At 51.1% G+C, this 14,998-nt stretch overlaps 1 protein-coding gene across 1 annotated transcript in view; it reads left to right on the top strand.

The window, feature by feature from the left end:
* The window catches only part of SLC5A10 (solute carrier family 5 member 10), a 66,397-nt gene extending 51,718 nt beyond the window's left edge, over nucleotides 1-14,679 (top strand). The window contains exons 10-15 of the mRNA XM_079131695.1: nucleotides 7,377-7,484; nucleotides 10,309-10,459; nucleotides 13,460-13,628; nucleotides 13,770-13,985; nucleotides 14,395-14,452; nucleotides 14,543-14,679. Of these exons, the coding sequence (XP_078987821.1) occupies nucleotides 7,377-7,484; nucleotides 10,309-10,459; nucleotides 13,460-13,628; nucleotides 13,770-13,985; nucleotides 14,395-14,452; nucleotides 14,543-14,649 (809 nt within the window). The 3' untranslated portion in view covers nucleotides 14,650-14,679. The remainder of the gene's footprint in view (nucleotides 1-7,376; nucleotides 7,485-10,308; nucleotides 10,460-13,459; nucleotides 13,629-13,769; nucleotides 13,986-14,394; nucleotides 14,453-14,542) is intronic.
* Nucleotides 14,680-14,998: the final 319 nt, after the last annotated feature.

Below are 14,998 nucleotides of genomic sequence, written 5' to 3'. Positions count from 1 at the left end.
ATGAAATCGTCACCACAGTCTAATTTTGAAACAACTTTTCCATCACTTAAAAAGAAACTGAGAGCTGGGTATGATGGCACATGCCTGTAATTCCAGAGGCTAGGGCAGGAGAATCATAAATTGGAAGCCAGCCTCAGCAATGTAACCAGACCCAGTCTCAAAATAAAAAAGGACTGGGGACATAGCTCCGTGGTAAAGCACCCCTGGATTCAATCCCCAGTACCCAAAGAAAAAAATAAACTGAGGATCCATTAGCAGTCACATAGCCCATTCTTGTCCTTTTAAACCTTTCAACAGTTGAAGGATATAGGGACTGTTTCTAGTTTTTAATCATTATAAATATAGCTGCTATATATAACATATGGTTTTATTTCTTGAGGATAAGTGACACAGAGTACAGTTCCTGGTAGTTGTATAAACACATTGCTCAACTGTTTTCCAGAGTGCCTGCACCATCTTACATTCCCACCAACAATGCACAAATGATCCAATTTCTCCTCATCCTTGCCAGAGCATGGTATCACCACTTTTCCCCCATAGTCCTGTATATTGAACCCGCGGGCATTCTACCACTGAGCTCCATCCCCAACCCTATTTTAGTTTAATTTGAGACAGGATCTCACTAGGTTACCAAGGCTGGCCTTGAATTTGCAGCCCTCCCGTGGGCTCCTCCTAGGGATCCTCAGGTTCCCGAGTCCCTGAGATTACAGTCTTGGGCCACTGTACCTGGCTCCTGAACCTTTTAAGGCAGTTTGAGTTTGCAGTTTCCTGAAGGCTGTTGGCATTGAACTTCTGGTGCTTATTTGCCATCCATGTGCCCTCTGACAAAATGTCTCCTTGTATCTTTTGCCCATCTTCTAACAGAGCATTTCTTGTACTGTTGAGATTTGTTTGTTTTTGTACCAGGGATTGAACCCAGGGGCACTTAGCCACTGAGTCACATCCCCAGCCCTTTTTTTTTTTAATTTCACTTAGAGACAGGGTCTCGCTGAGCTGCTTAGGGCCTCACTAAGTTACTGAGGCTAGCTTTGAACTCCAGATCCTCCTGCCTCAGCCTCCCAAGTTGCTGGGAGTGCCCAGCCCACTGTTGAGTTTTTTTGGCTTCGTTTTGTTTTGTTTTGTTTTTACAGTTTGATCATCTAACTTTTTTTAAAAATTGTATTTGTTCTAATTAGTTGTACATGACAGTTGAATACATTTATACATTTTGATAGATAATACATAAGTAGAGTGTAATCTCCCATTCTTCTGATTATAAATATTGCAGGATCATATAGGTCATGCAGTCATACTTGTACCTGAGATAATAATGTCTGTTTCACTCAACTATCATTCCTTCCCCCACACCTTCCCCTCCCTTCACTCTCCTCTACCTAATATAAAGTAACACTATTCTTCCCTATCCGCCCCCCTAATTATTGTGAATTAGCTTCCACATATCAGAGAAAACATTTGACTTTTGGTTTTTTGAGTTTGGCTTATTTCACTGAGCATGATATTTTCTAACTCCATCCATTTACTAGCAAATGTCAGAATTTTATTCTTCTTTAAAGTTGAGTGTGTGTGTGTGTGTGTGTGTGTGTGTGTGTGTGTAACATTTTCTTTATCCATTCATCTGTTGAAGGGGATCTAGGTTGGTTCCATAGTTTAGCTATTGTAAATTGAGCTGCTATAAACATTTATGTGATTGTGTCACTGTGGCATGTTGATTTTAAGTCCTTTGGGTATAAACCGAGGAGTGGGATAACTGGGTCAAATAGTGGTTCCATGCAAAGTTTTCTGAGGAATCTCCATACTGCTTTCCATAATGGTTGCACCAATTTGCATTCCCACCAGCAATGTATGAGTGTACCTTTTTCCCCACATCCTTGCCAAAACCTATTGTTGCTTGTATTTTTGATAATAGCCATTCTAATTGGGGTGAGATGAAATCTTAGGGTAGTTTTAATTTGCATTTTTCTAATTGCTAGAGATGTTGAACATTTTTACATATATTTGTTGATCAATTATATATCTTCTTCCATGAAGTGTCTGTTCATTTCCTTAGCCCATTTATTGATTGGTTTATTTGTTTTTCTAGTGTAAGTTTTTGAGTTCTTTATATATCCTAGATAGTATTGCTTTATCTGAGGTGCATGTGGTGAAGATTTTCTCCCAATCTGTAGGGTCTCTCTTCACATTATTGTTTCTTTTGCTGAAAAGAGGCTTTTTTACTTTGAGTCCATCCCATTTATAGATTCTTGATTTAACTTCTTGCACTTTAGGGATCTTGTTAAGGAAGACATCTTGTTCTAGGCAGACATGATAAAGATTTGGGCCTAGTTTTTCTTCTAGCAGTCACAGGGTCTTTGTTCTAGTGCCTAAGTCTGATCCACAGTGAGTTGAGTTCCATGCAGGGTGAGAGATAAAGGTTTAATTTCATTGTGTTACATGTGGCTTTCCATTTTTCCCAGCATCGTTTGTTGAATAAGCTATCCTTTCTCCAGTGAGTGTTTTTGGCACTTTTGTCTAGTATGAGATACCTGTATTTATGTGGTTTTTTTTCTGTGTCTTCTATCCTGTACCATTGGTCTACATGTCTGTTTTGGTGCCAGTCCCATGCTGTTGTTATTACCATAGCCTCCTGTTGAGTTTATATATTGTAGATGCAGGGTCTCTTTCAGGTACCTGGTTTACAAATGTTATCTCCCTATCTGTAGCTTGTCTTATATCTTCTTCAAGGGTGTCTTGCACAGAGGAGAAGTTTTGAATTTAAATGAGGTTCCATTTGTTAGTTTTTCCTTTTATAGATCATGCTTTGGTGTCATTTTCAAGAATTCAGCCTAGCCTTAGGTCCTGAAGACTTTCTCCCATTGTTTCCCAAAAATTTGATCATTGTTAATATTCTACATTTAATTCTGTAATAAATTTTGAGCTAGTTTTTGTAGATGGTATGAAATTCAGATTACATTTGGGAACTATAGGTAACCCAAAAACAGATTTCATAGAAGAGAAATCAGTCTCAGAAACCTTAAATAAGCACTCAGGATCACATGACAAGGGGCTGGAAGAGGTGATCTTGAGTTGAGGTCTGTGTGCCTTTCTCCCACTCCCTACTGCCCAGCAGTATCTGGGCTAACTCCCAGGCCTGGACCAGGTATAAGGAACACCTTGATTATCCCTCAAGGTGGTGTGTTCAGTGGTCTCCTTGGGAGAGAATCACGCAGTCAACAAACACTGACACAAGCCACCACTTTTTGCCTTGTGCCGGGCACTTCTGGGTCCCAGGCTTCTTCCAGGACATCCATAATCATGATGTAATAGGGAGGCAGATCACACAGAGATTATAAAGTTATCGGTGTTATGGAGGATGTTGCCCCAACATCTGGGGAGCTCAGACATCTATGAGTTGACAGGAATTAGTACTGAGCTTATGAAGGAGGAAAAGGTGTTCCAGGGAAAGTTAATCACAAAACACAGTGACCCAGAGGTGTCTAAGAGATCCTGGGGGCTCACCGGAAGTTTGGGTGGAATTTGGGGGGCAAGGGTAATGAAGAGGGCAGGGGCTCTTGACTGACACATTGAGAACCTGGAGATCCCCTGCAGAGTCCTGGGAGCCACAGATGGCTGTGAGCAGAGAGGGGCACAGGGAGATTGGTGGATTGGTGGACTCACCATTGACCATGGGGAAGAAGAATATGGGGGACAAGGAGAGGGGAAATTGCGGGGCTCCGGTGTGCTAATGCAGGAGAGCCTGGTGGGGAGCTCTCAGGCATGCCACAAACAACCACTGGCATGTTCAGAAACCCTCCAGGCCCAGCCCCAGGCTGCTCACCCCAAGCTGGAACATCAGGGGCTGTGTTTAAATGGCGACATGTTGCTGCTGCTGTCATAAAGCAGAGGGTGTTCTTTCTTCTGTTCAGCACAAACACTTGGTCCAACCTGTCATGCCCAGAGGCAGTGCCATACCAGGAGCCTGCAATAGGCTGAATAAACTTGGGAAGAATCTCCTGACTCTGGCTTTCTGAGCCATTATGTGGCTGTGATGCTTCACCAGTCCCTCCCAGGAAGGCTGGGTACTCCCAGTGCCCAAGCCAGCCAGTCCAGGCCCAGAGTCTATCAGGAGGGGCTTATATCTGCTCTCTGAATCCTGGACCTCAGTGGCCTAGCATGGGTCTTGGGTCTGGCTATGTATCTCGCAATTCTGTCCTTTCTGATCCTACAACATTTGTGAGGGTAAAGATGGTAGAATAGGCAGCTGGATCAACAGTGCTTGAACTCCTTCATGATTCTTTCTAGGATCCTTTCTCCTTTTCTTCTGTGCCTTTCCTCCTTCCCCCCCACCATTCACTCACTTACTCATTCATTCATTCAACAATTGTTCATAGACTGTCTCCTCTGGGCCCAGCCCTGGGCTGGGTGATACTGGAACTGGGAGATGATTCAAACCTAGTGTATGCCCTTGAGGAACTCCAGGTCCGGTGGGGGAGTAGAATATGTAAACAAACAATAGTGATTCAGACCTGGGTCTTAGAAGCCCTAGGGAAGAACCTGCCCTGGGTGCTGGGGGGTCCTGGGGGGTTGACAGGGAAGGCCTCAGAGGACAAGACCTTTGCAATAGGCCTTGAAGAAAGAGGTAAACAAGGGTGGTGGTGGGTGTTAAAAAGACAGTGGTACACTGGGAGGAGGGACAGCGTCTGCACAAGCCTGGAGGCGTCCAAGTGCTGGGCGTGTTTGAGAAATTACAGGCAGGTCAGGGTGGCAGGTGCACGGGTGCTAGTGTGCTGGGACAGAGGTTCCGGGACCAATTTTCAAGGGCCTTGAGTCCCACAGAAAGGACTTTTTTTTTTTTTTTTTTTTTTCTTTTCCAGAATGTCCTGAGCTCCAAGGGGTGGGGGTGGAAAGGATGTTCCTGAGAAGTAAGCTGTGGTGAGAGCTGTGATTTTGGAAGGGAGTCAGCGAGGAATGTGGACACAAAGAGTTGCAGGAGACCATGGAGCTGAGGAAGTTGCAGAGGGAAGTGGGCAGGGCTGGCCCCAGAGGTGTGGGAGGGTAAACCGAGTGCTGTGGGACTGGTTGGAGAGAGAGGACAGGGAGGCAGGTCAGGAAGGGACACAGAAGAGGGAGGACACTCTGAGCTGGAGGCGACTGGAGGATGCCAGGGACCAGATGTTCATTCGAGAAGCCCGATATCAAGAGACACAGGGCTGGAGACAGGGGTGCAGGTGTTGGGGTCGGGGGAGGACACTGCTGCAGCCCTGCTGGCCTAGAGGAAGGGACCTGAGACCCACCCCCAGGGTAAGGGCTGCTGGGCACCTAGGGAAGGAGCTCTCAGCAGGGATAGTGGGAGACGGGCAGCCTGCATTGGGAGCATCAAGTCACAGAAACAAGGAGACTCTCCCAGCCCTCCCTTCGTCCCCTCTGAGTAGGGCTGGATGGCTTGTTCCTCAACCTTCCCCTCAGCCCCTTCTCCCAGGTTGCTCTGCTGTAAATCCCAGGGGCAGCGACCAAAGGTTTTTACAAAGTGTCTCACAAGGGGAAAAAGCGAACCTGAGGTGGACTCTCTCCCTCTCCTACAGAGCGCAGGGGGCCCATGACTGCCCAGAGAAGCAGAATCCCACAGGAGACACACTGAGGGCCACAGCCCTGCAGCAATGGGGAGCCTCCTATCCCAGGGGTCTGAGTGCAAGGCCAGGAACTCTGCTCAACACCTCACTAGGAATTCCTGGATTTAAGGTCCTGTCCAAGGCTCGGGCAAGCCTTAAATTCATGAATTCACCCATCTATTCAATGGCTGGCCAGTGTGCACTGTCCCCACCTCACCAGGCTCATCCACCGAAGGAAAGAGACATGAGCCCAATAAACATGCCCAACACATCCCAGGAGTGACAAGAGATGAGGGACCAAAAGGAGAGCAGGATGGGTTTGTTTAAATGGGTTTGTTTAGATAGAGCAGGGGATTTTCTAAAATTTTATTTTTCCCCATATATTTTAATAATGCATTACAGTGGTACATAATGGTGGACTTTGTAGTTACATATCTGTATGTGCACGTGATATAACAACATAATTCAGCCAACGACATTCCCCAGTATTTCTCCTTTCCCTTCCTTCCTCTCTCCCACTGGTCCTTTTCCTCTATACCACTGAGCTCCCTTCAATTTTTATAAGACCTCCCGCACCTTTCTTTTCATTTTTGGAGGAGGAGACTTCTGAGGACAGTTCAGAGCAAGTGAAGGTATCAGTGCTGGGATGAGGCTTTGGGAAAAACATGCAGAGCCTCAGGTGGGAATGAGGCTGGGGAGTAGGGCAGAAGAGGAGGCCTATGGGTCCTGAACTCAGGGCAAAGGGAGAGAAGATGGATGTGACCAGAGGGTCAGATGGTTCTGATGCCAGAAGGTCCTGCAGATTATGGAGAGCTGAGCAGTTGGAGAATTCTGGTCCTCCAGAGCTGATCATGTTAGCATTGGCACAGCAACAAGAAATGTCCAGGCCTACAGCCCAACCCCACAGAGGGGAACAATGGCATGGACAGGCTTTGGCCCTACGCCTTACAACAGGGATGGTAGAGCAGGCAGGCCATGGGGCCCCTGAACTTTCACCATGGTCCTGCTGGTGCTGGGCTAGCTGCAGAGAAGTGATTTACACACCCGAGCAAGCAGCCCATGTCATGGTGTATTGCTGAGTGAACACAAAAACCAGGGACATCTGGGTGCCATGGCACATGCCTATAATCCCAGCAGCTCAGGAGGCTGAGGCAGGAGGATCACAGGTTCAAGGCCAGCCTCAGCAACTTAGCAAGGCCCTAAGCAATTTAGCAAGATCCTGTCTCAAAATAAAAATCATTTTTTAAAAAAGGCCTGGGGATGTGGCTCAGTGGTCAAATGCCCCTGGGTTCAATCCCCAGTACCCCCACCCCTAGAAAAACCAGGGGCAGGTGAGGACCTGGGCAGGACCCTCCCACAGGCAACTCCCCTACCACAGACCTCCATTTCCCCTTTGTGGAGAAGGCTGGGGGCGGGAGAAGGGAGCAGGGGAGACCAGCCAACCCAATAGGCTCTGGAGGCTGGCTGCTCAGACTGGCAGGGCCACATCACAGGCGAGCCCCCTGGCCTGGGGGTGGGCAGTAGGGGACAACTAGAAGATGGAGGACATGTGATGGTGGACAGACAACAGATGGAAAATGAACTGAGAGGGTGGGGGTGTCAGGAGCCAGAAGGGTTCCCAACACCATCCTCTCCCCAGGGCTCACCATGCAATAAGTGGTCAGGGGTGGTGACAGAGCAGGTCTGAGCCAAGCTAGGATCCTGGCCTGGTCTCTCCCACCCCAGGTGCCCATGTCTGAGAGAAGGGATGGTGTACAGCAGACATGGGCACCAAGCATCTGTGTCCTGCAGATGACGTTGGCTGTGTGGTACCATCCGAGTGCCTGCGGGCCTGCGGGGCTGAGATCGGCTGCTCCAACATCGCCTACCCCAAGCTGGTCATGGAGCTGATGCCCATAGGTGAGGCTACCTGAGTGGGGTCTGTGTGGGTCTGAGCAGAGCTGGAGTGGGGATGGAACCTCAGGCCCAGTGAGCGTGAAGGGGGCTGGGGGGCTATGGCGGTCACTCCGGATTCAGTGTGACTTTGTGTCACATCCAGTTGGGACACTCTCCGGAGGAAGAGAGAAGTGACCATGAACAAAAACATGGGTACCTGGGTATCAGGCCTGTCTGTGCTTCCTGTGTGGCAAACTCACTTCCTCCTCTCAAGACCCCTCAACACTGTTAGTATCAGCCCCATTTTAAAGATGGAGAAATTCTTGCCAAAGTGGCATGGCCTGTAATCCTGGTGGCTCCGGAGGCTGAGGCAGAAGGATCAACAGTTCAAGACGAGCCTCAGCAATTTAGCAAGACCCTAAGCAACTTAGGGAGACGCTGTCTTAAAATAAAAAAGGGTTGGTGTGTAGCTCAGTTGGTAAAACACACCTGGGTTCAATCCCCAGTACCACTGAATAAATAAATAGGGATATACTGAGACCCCCTAGAGGTACAGTGATCTGGCCAAGGTCACATGGCAAGTAGGCCATCAGAACCTGGAATTTGAACCTGATTGATCTACCCTAAAGCTTGTCCTCTGGCCCGTGCTGTACCATCCCTCGCTTACGTTCTGATGCCAAGCTCCTTTACCAACGCCTTCTCATGTAACACTAGTTACTGGCTCCATTTTACACATGGGGAAACTGAGGTACGGAGGGTGGAAAGTGACTTCTTGGAGGTTACAGTGACTGAGACACAAACACAAGTCCACTGCTCGTTTTGCCAGGATTAGAAATTCAGGTCCCCCAATCCCTCTATGTCTGCAAGCATGAGCCCCACCCTCTGCCTCCCCCAAGGTACTGCAGGCCAATGGACAGAAACATCAGCAGGTCTGGCTGTTTCCACATTTCTCAGGGTGGCAGCAGTCCTGCTAATCTGATGTGGAGTGCTGAGTTCCTTGTCCTCAGAGGTGTGCAAGCAAAAGCAACTTAGCATTGGCTGTGTGAGCTTCCATCCTAGGCAAAAAGAAGAGTCAGCTTTCTGAGCACTAGAAGCCCAAGCCTCTCCTCTGTGGGTGCTCAGGTCCTTGGCTCCAGCCTCCAGAGGCTTCCTGGTCTTTCAGTCAGGGCCCACCCTGCTCCCTCCCTCCTTCTCTCCCCTCCCTCCTGAAGAGTTCAGGCCCAAGGAACAGCAATGCACAGATCTGGGAACAGAAAGTGGCCCTGCCACTTGCTGGCTGAAGCATTTGGGGCATGGCACTTCCCTGCTTGGAGCCTCGGTGTCCTCATTTGTAAATTGGAGATAATGACATCTACCCACCCCTCAGTGTTATTGCTGGGATTAAACATAACAACACAGAGAGGCTGCCTGGTTCAAGGCCTGGCCACTCTGTGGGTTCCCACCTTTGTACTTTGCCTGCCCCATCCATTCTGGGCAGGAGAGCCCACTAAGTCCCCAGTGTGACACCCAAAGTGTGTTGGGTCACCACCCTCTCTAGTACTTGAGCTCCCTGAGAAGTGGATAGAATAAGTCCCAAGTTAATCTGCCTCCCTGAGCAAGATGAGGAGGGTTGAGAAATGTTTGGGGAAAACCATAATTTAACTAACTTTCCTATGAGCTCCATCCCAATCAGCCTGACAAGTGAACAGAGAGGTTTATGGGATGCCTGGAATCACACGGCAAGTCAGATGCATAGCCAAGACCAGACAACCCAGCCAGGCTAAATAAATGGTGTAAGGCTGAGCCCTCAGGGAAGGAGTCCCCTGTCAGGCCCATCCTTGGGCAAGTGGTAGACAGAGGGGCAGGGAGTCTGCCAGCAGCAGAGGAGGTGCCTAAACACTTGAAGAAAAACTGAAGGAGTCCTTGGAGACAAACCTGAGAAAATTCCTGAGGTGCGTTGGGGATTGAAGAGCAGCCTGAAGCCACACAGCTCTGAGTTGACAGCCAAGCCTCCCTCTATCTCCTTTAGGCCTCCCCCACCCTCAGGCTCTCTTGAGCCCTTTACTCCCAGAAGCCTTTGCCAGAATGCCTCCCTGACTTTGCTAGGGAACTTCACCCTCTGGCTGGCAATAGCATGTCTTTCTCCCCTTCTGGGAATCTTCATCTCTTTTCCACAGAGCCAATGAGAGAGGGGATTCACCATGCCTGCTGGGGCCTGCCACACACACAGGATGTGGTGGGAAGTTCCAGAGCCTGGGCCACTGTGCATGAGAATGAGACTGTACAGCCCGGCCCAGGGTGTGACCTCCCAACAGAGGGTCCCACCTCAAGCCTTCCTCACCACTCCTACCCCATCCTCAGGTTCTGCCTCTAGCCCACTGTGAATCCCTGGGCGACTCTATTCCCTTTTCTGAGCTTCCATTTCCTCATCTGTCAAACGGGCTAATGATCTTGCCCTCTGATGAAGTCATGGGTGTGAAAGTGCCTCGTCAGCTGTCAGACTCTGCAGAAATGAGAGGCTGGTAATAACAACAACAGCATAAGTACTTAGTCAGGACCTGTGTTGCCAGCAAGCCGCAAGCTGGGGCAGTGAATGCAGGAGTCCTTATGGCTCACTGTTTACCTTCCCGGCCGCTTATTTTGGGGGTCTCATGGTGTGTACCACACAGCATCAAGTGAGCGTTACCATTTAACTCACTTTCCTTTGAGCCCCATTCCAGTCAGCCTGACAAATGAAGAGAGAGGGCCTTGGGATGCCTAGGAGTTACACAGCAAATCAGACGCGAAACCCAGGGCACCGGCAGGAGGCCCCTCAGGGCCAGGGCAAGGGCCAGGCAGCTTCACAGCACGTCTTCATCCCGACGTCCAGGTCTGCGAGGACTGATGATCGCAGTGATGATGGCAGCACTCATGTCATCTCTGACCTCCATCTTTAACAGCAGCAGCACACTCTTCACCATGGACATCTGGAAGCGGCTGCGGCCCTGTGCTAGCGAGCGGGAACTGCTGCTGGTGGGACGGTACGGTTGGTGGGTGCCGGGGAACCAGGAGACAACTTTTGCAGCCACATGACCAGCTTAAGAGGCCCCACCAGAGGAGGGCTTTGAGGGATGTGTAGGAGTTTGCTGGTTGGAAGAGAGAGAATGCTGGGAAGGAGGGGAGAAAAGAGGAGGAGTCTCCTATCTAATCCACCACCCACATTGCTCTCCTGTCCAGCCCATCATTGTCACAGCTCTCATCAGGAATGCATCTCTCACCCTGTCTACTGGGGTAAACTACCTTCCCCAACCATAGTAGAGATCTGTCTCCCAAAAATATGAGCCCCTAGCCCTCCTTATAGTTTCCAGATGCCTCAAAGAGGACCCCTGAGCCAGCACTCAGGACTGCCCACACTCAAGCCACAGGGGTCCCTCTGGCCTCCATGCCACAGCCCAACTGAGCTATGACCATTTCCTCCTAGCCCTGTTTGCCCTCTCCTTCTTCAGCTCAATCTTTCTAGATTCTACCCACGTACCCTGTCTTCCATAAAGCCCTCCCTGAGATTCCCCAACCAAGGAATGAGCTCCTCTCCCTTCCATTCCCAAATCTATTCCATTCTGGAATCTATTACTAGATTCTTCCCACAGCAAATATGGTCTTTACAGGGTCAAAAGATCTTCCCAGACCTCCTCCCCATGGTGCTGGGTGTTCTGTGACAACAGATACAGTGTCTGGCCCGTCTCCATGTCCTTGGTCTTGGAAAGGTGTCTTTGAGTGTGCACATCTGCCTATCTGGACCCTCTCCACCCCCCTGTCCCCACTGTTCCTGTCCTTCCAAGCCTGCAAACCTGACTTGCTAGCAGAGCGGCACCTCCTTCTGGCACTAGCCTTGCCAACAGTGCAGCCTCCAGCTAGGAGCCCAGGGTACCTATCCTTAGGGTGGGGTCTTCCCCAGAGCTTCAGGCAGTTGTCCCACTGATGCAAAACAGACGGGCTTCTGTCAGAAGGGCCTTGTTGGGACATGCCAGACAGCGGGCGAGTGCGAGCGAGCTCTTCTTGCAGACAAGCAGTCTCTCTTCTCCCTCATGCAGGGTGCTTCAGTGACCCTTCATCCTGGGTACCAACCCCTTGCCTGCCTTTCCCCCTCTGGTTCCCCTGTTCCCCCTCTGGTTCCTCAGCTGCTGTGTGGCCCAGGACCAACCTGTCCCTGCTGGGCCTGAAGCCAGAGTCCCAACCTGGTCTCTGCTTGTGTCAACTCACTCCCTGCAACCATGCCCTTGACCTTCCTCCCCATCTCTTCCTGCCCCTGCTTGCCCCAGGCCCCCATACCTCAGAACCTCCATTCTTTCACTTTCCTCTCCTGTGCTCACCTTCTGTCCCCTTCCTGGGACCCTGTGTCCAGCTGGGCACTGTGAAGGACCAGAGAGCTCAGCTCCCCCCCCTTGAGGTCTTCCCTGTGACCATGGTGGCAACCCCCCAGGGGGTGTGATGGAGGGACCCATTCATCCTGACAATGGGGTAGGTAGGGAGAGTACCATGAAGCCTGTGTGGAGGCGGAGGAAAAGTGGAAAAGGGGCATTCCAGCCTCTAGGTTTTGGGGTCCCTCTGGCTGCTGGTGGTGGCTGAATCAGAAGGGGAACTCTGGAGGGCAAGAGAAAGGGGAGGGTCCAGCCCAGGCCTGGCTGGCTGCAGAGGCCCAGGCTCCTCGGAGATGCTGAGTCTGGTGTTGGAGGGCAGGGCAGCCGTGCTAATGGATGCCTGCCTGGGCCTTTGAAGAGGGTAGCACCCGCCACCACCAGGGTAAGTGTTAATTAGCCTTAATCAAGGTGGCACCTCCTTCCTCCACCCCTCCCTTGGGCCTAGAAGGGAAAAAAGGAAGGCAGGCAGGCAGGCCAGCAGCCACAGGGAAGGCAGCATCCCAGCTGCACACACAGCCCCTGCCACCCTGCTGTCCTGGCAGGGAATCCAACAGGTCCTACCACCTTCCACCTTTGGTGCTGACTGGCTCAGGACACAGGGTTGGGGTGCTTAGCCAGGAAGGAACAGGTGGGACACCTCACCCCCCTTGTCCCTTTGGTGGGTCCCACACCCCTTCAAGGCTCTGGGTGCCCCATTCTGGGAGCCTTCCTATATTACTGCTTCCCCTGGGCTCCCTCGGGCAGCCCTGCATGGTTGATCTGTTTCCTCTGCTGGACTGAGAGCTGGGCCAAAGCAGGGCCCGTTCACTGCTGAGTCAGGGCTCCTAGTGGGGTGCCGTGCCCACGAGCACTTTGTCCAAGGGAAGGAGTGAAGCCTGGCAGTGGAGGGGCACTTAGACAGACAGGGAGACTGGATGCCAGCAGGGAGGGGAGAGGGCTCCCACGGCCAATCAAAAGGACTTAAGCTGCAAATCTGAGGAGTCCAGGCTCAGCCCCAGCTCAGGCCACCTGGCTTCAACCCTCATGTTCCTAGGATGGAAGTTGCCCTAGAATGGATGGGGGTCAACCACAGAGAGCTGCAGGGAGTGAAGGATATATAGAGGGCCGGATTTCTGCAAAGGCCAGGCAGCTTGAGAAATCATGCTGTGTTCAAGAACCACTGTGAGGTCAGTCTGGCCCAATGGTGCAGAGTCCTTCATGAGTCCCCAAATATTTAGTCACCAACAAAAGAGTTTCCTGTGCTCCTGGAGCTTCCAGATGGGAGGGGGAGACATGTAAGGACACAAGGAATCACCCAAGTTAATGTGCACACGGAGGAGGTGGGATAGGTGCCTTGAAGGAGGCTAGTGGGAGACCCCAGGAGCACAAAGGGGCTCTCAGGACTGACTCAGCAGAGACCCCCAGGGGAAGGAGGAGGTAGCGCTAAGACCCAGGAACTGGACCTGCAGGTGGCAGGAAGCCCTGGAAGGGTTTGGAGCAGGGACAGGACAAACTTGGTTTCCTGGTGAAATAGAGCAGAGGCCAGAAGCTAGGTCTCAGGGCACAGGTAGGAGAGTCTTAATGACCAGGGGCAGGTGGAGGGACTGAGGAAGGGTATCCAGGGCCACCTGTTGCTGTCTGCAGGTTGGTCATCGTGGTGCTCATCGGTGTGAGTGTGGCCTGGATCCCCATCCTTCAGGGTTCTAACAGCGGGCAGCTCTTCATCTACATGCAGTCTGTGACCAGCTCTCTGGCCCCCCCAGTGACTGCAGTCTTCATCCTGGGCATCTTCTGGCCACGAGCCAATGAACAGGTGGGTGGGAGGGACAGGACGCAGGTGGGCAGGCAGGCTCGGCCTGGAGGCCTCCTGCCCCCCTGCAGATGAGCTACAGTCCAAGGCAGGAGGTAGGGGTTCCTCCCACAGCCCCACTAGCCCCGCCTCCCTCCTCCCCAGGGGGCCTTCTGGGGCCTGATGGCAGGGCTGGTGCTGGGAGGCTTGAGACTGGTCCTGGAATTCCTGCACCCTGCCCCACCCTGTGGTGACCCCGACACACGGCCAACCATCCTCAGCAGCATCCACTACTTGCACTTTGCCATTGCCCTATTTGTGCTCACCACTGCCGTTGTGACAGCTGGAAGCCTGCTGACCTCACCGCCGCAGACTGTTCAGGTGAGCCTGCCCTGACCCCTGACCCCTAATAATTTCTGACTCTAGTCCCACTCTGATCCCTGATCCTCTCTGACTCCAGAATTTTCTAGCCTTCGACTCCTATCCCTGATTGGCCCTGACCTCTGTGCCTTTTTTTTTTTTGGAAGTGGAGGAGTACTTGGAGGGGCATTTAACTCAGTAGTTAAATGGGCCACATCCCCAGCCCTTTTTATTTTTTATTTTGAGACAAGGCCTCCCTAAGTTGCTGAGGCTGGCTTTGAACTTGCAATCCTCCTGCCTCAGTCTCCTGAGCCAGAGCACTCGGCTCCTCTGTGCCTTTTTTAACTTGATTTTCATCTATCATTGACCCTGGCCAGCCCGGGACTTACCCTTGCCCTGCCAGATCTCCATCACCACTCATTCCTTGCAGATTGAGAATCTTACCTGGTGGACCCTGGCTTGGGACCTGCCCCTGGTAGCCAAAGCAGGTAAATGGGTGTCCCTCAGCTCCAAAGCTAGAGGCACGGTGCCTGATGAAGCCTTGTGTTCCTCACCTGTCCCTCCTCAAACCCCTCCAGGTGACAGCCAACCACACCAGAAACAAAACTTTTGGGCCCGTGTTTGTGGCTTCAACGCCATCCTGCTCATGTGTGTCAACATCTTCTTTTATGCCTATTTTGCCTGATCCTGTCACCCTGGGTAGCAAGGTGGGGGCCCAGAGTCCTCAGGGCCATCCCCTCTCCAAGTGAACACTGAACCTAGAAGGTGATGGTCTCCCCTCATAGCTAGTGTGTGTCAGTGTTTAGTGACTATCTGGACTAGCAAAGTAGGAGCCCTGAAAAATTAGGGGAATAATGGGGATAAAAGAACATGATATTTTAAAAATAGCACCAAAATAGTCATAATTGGAAAGAAAATGAGATTTCTGATGGACATTCTTATATTGGTTTCATGGTTTTTATTTTGAATATATAGGTCCAGATCAGGAGCAGTGGGGTTTGCTAGGTATGGGGCTTAAGGGTCTTAGACCAACC

This window comes from Sciurus vulgaris (assembly GCF_902686455.1).
Source record: "Sciurus vulgaris genome assembly, chromosome: 3".
Taxonomy (NCBI): Eukaryota; Metazoa; Chordata; class Mammalia; order Rodentia; family Sciuridae; genus Sciurus; species Sciurus vulgaris.
Note: the sequence above shows the minus strand (reverse complement) of the source record. Positions and strands in the feature narration are given on the sequence as shown.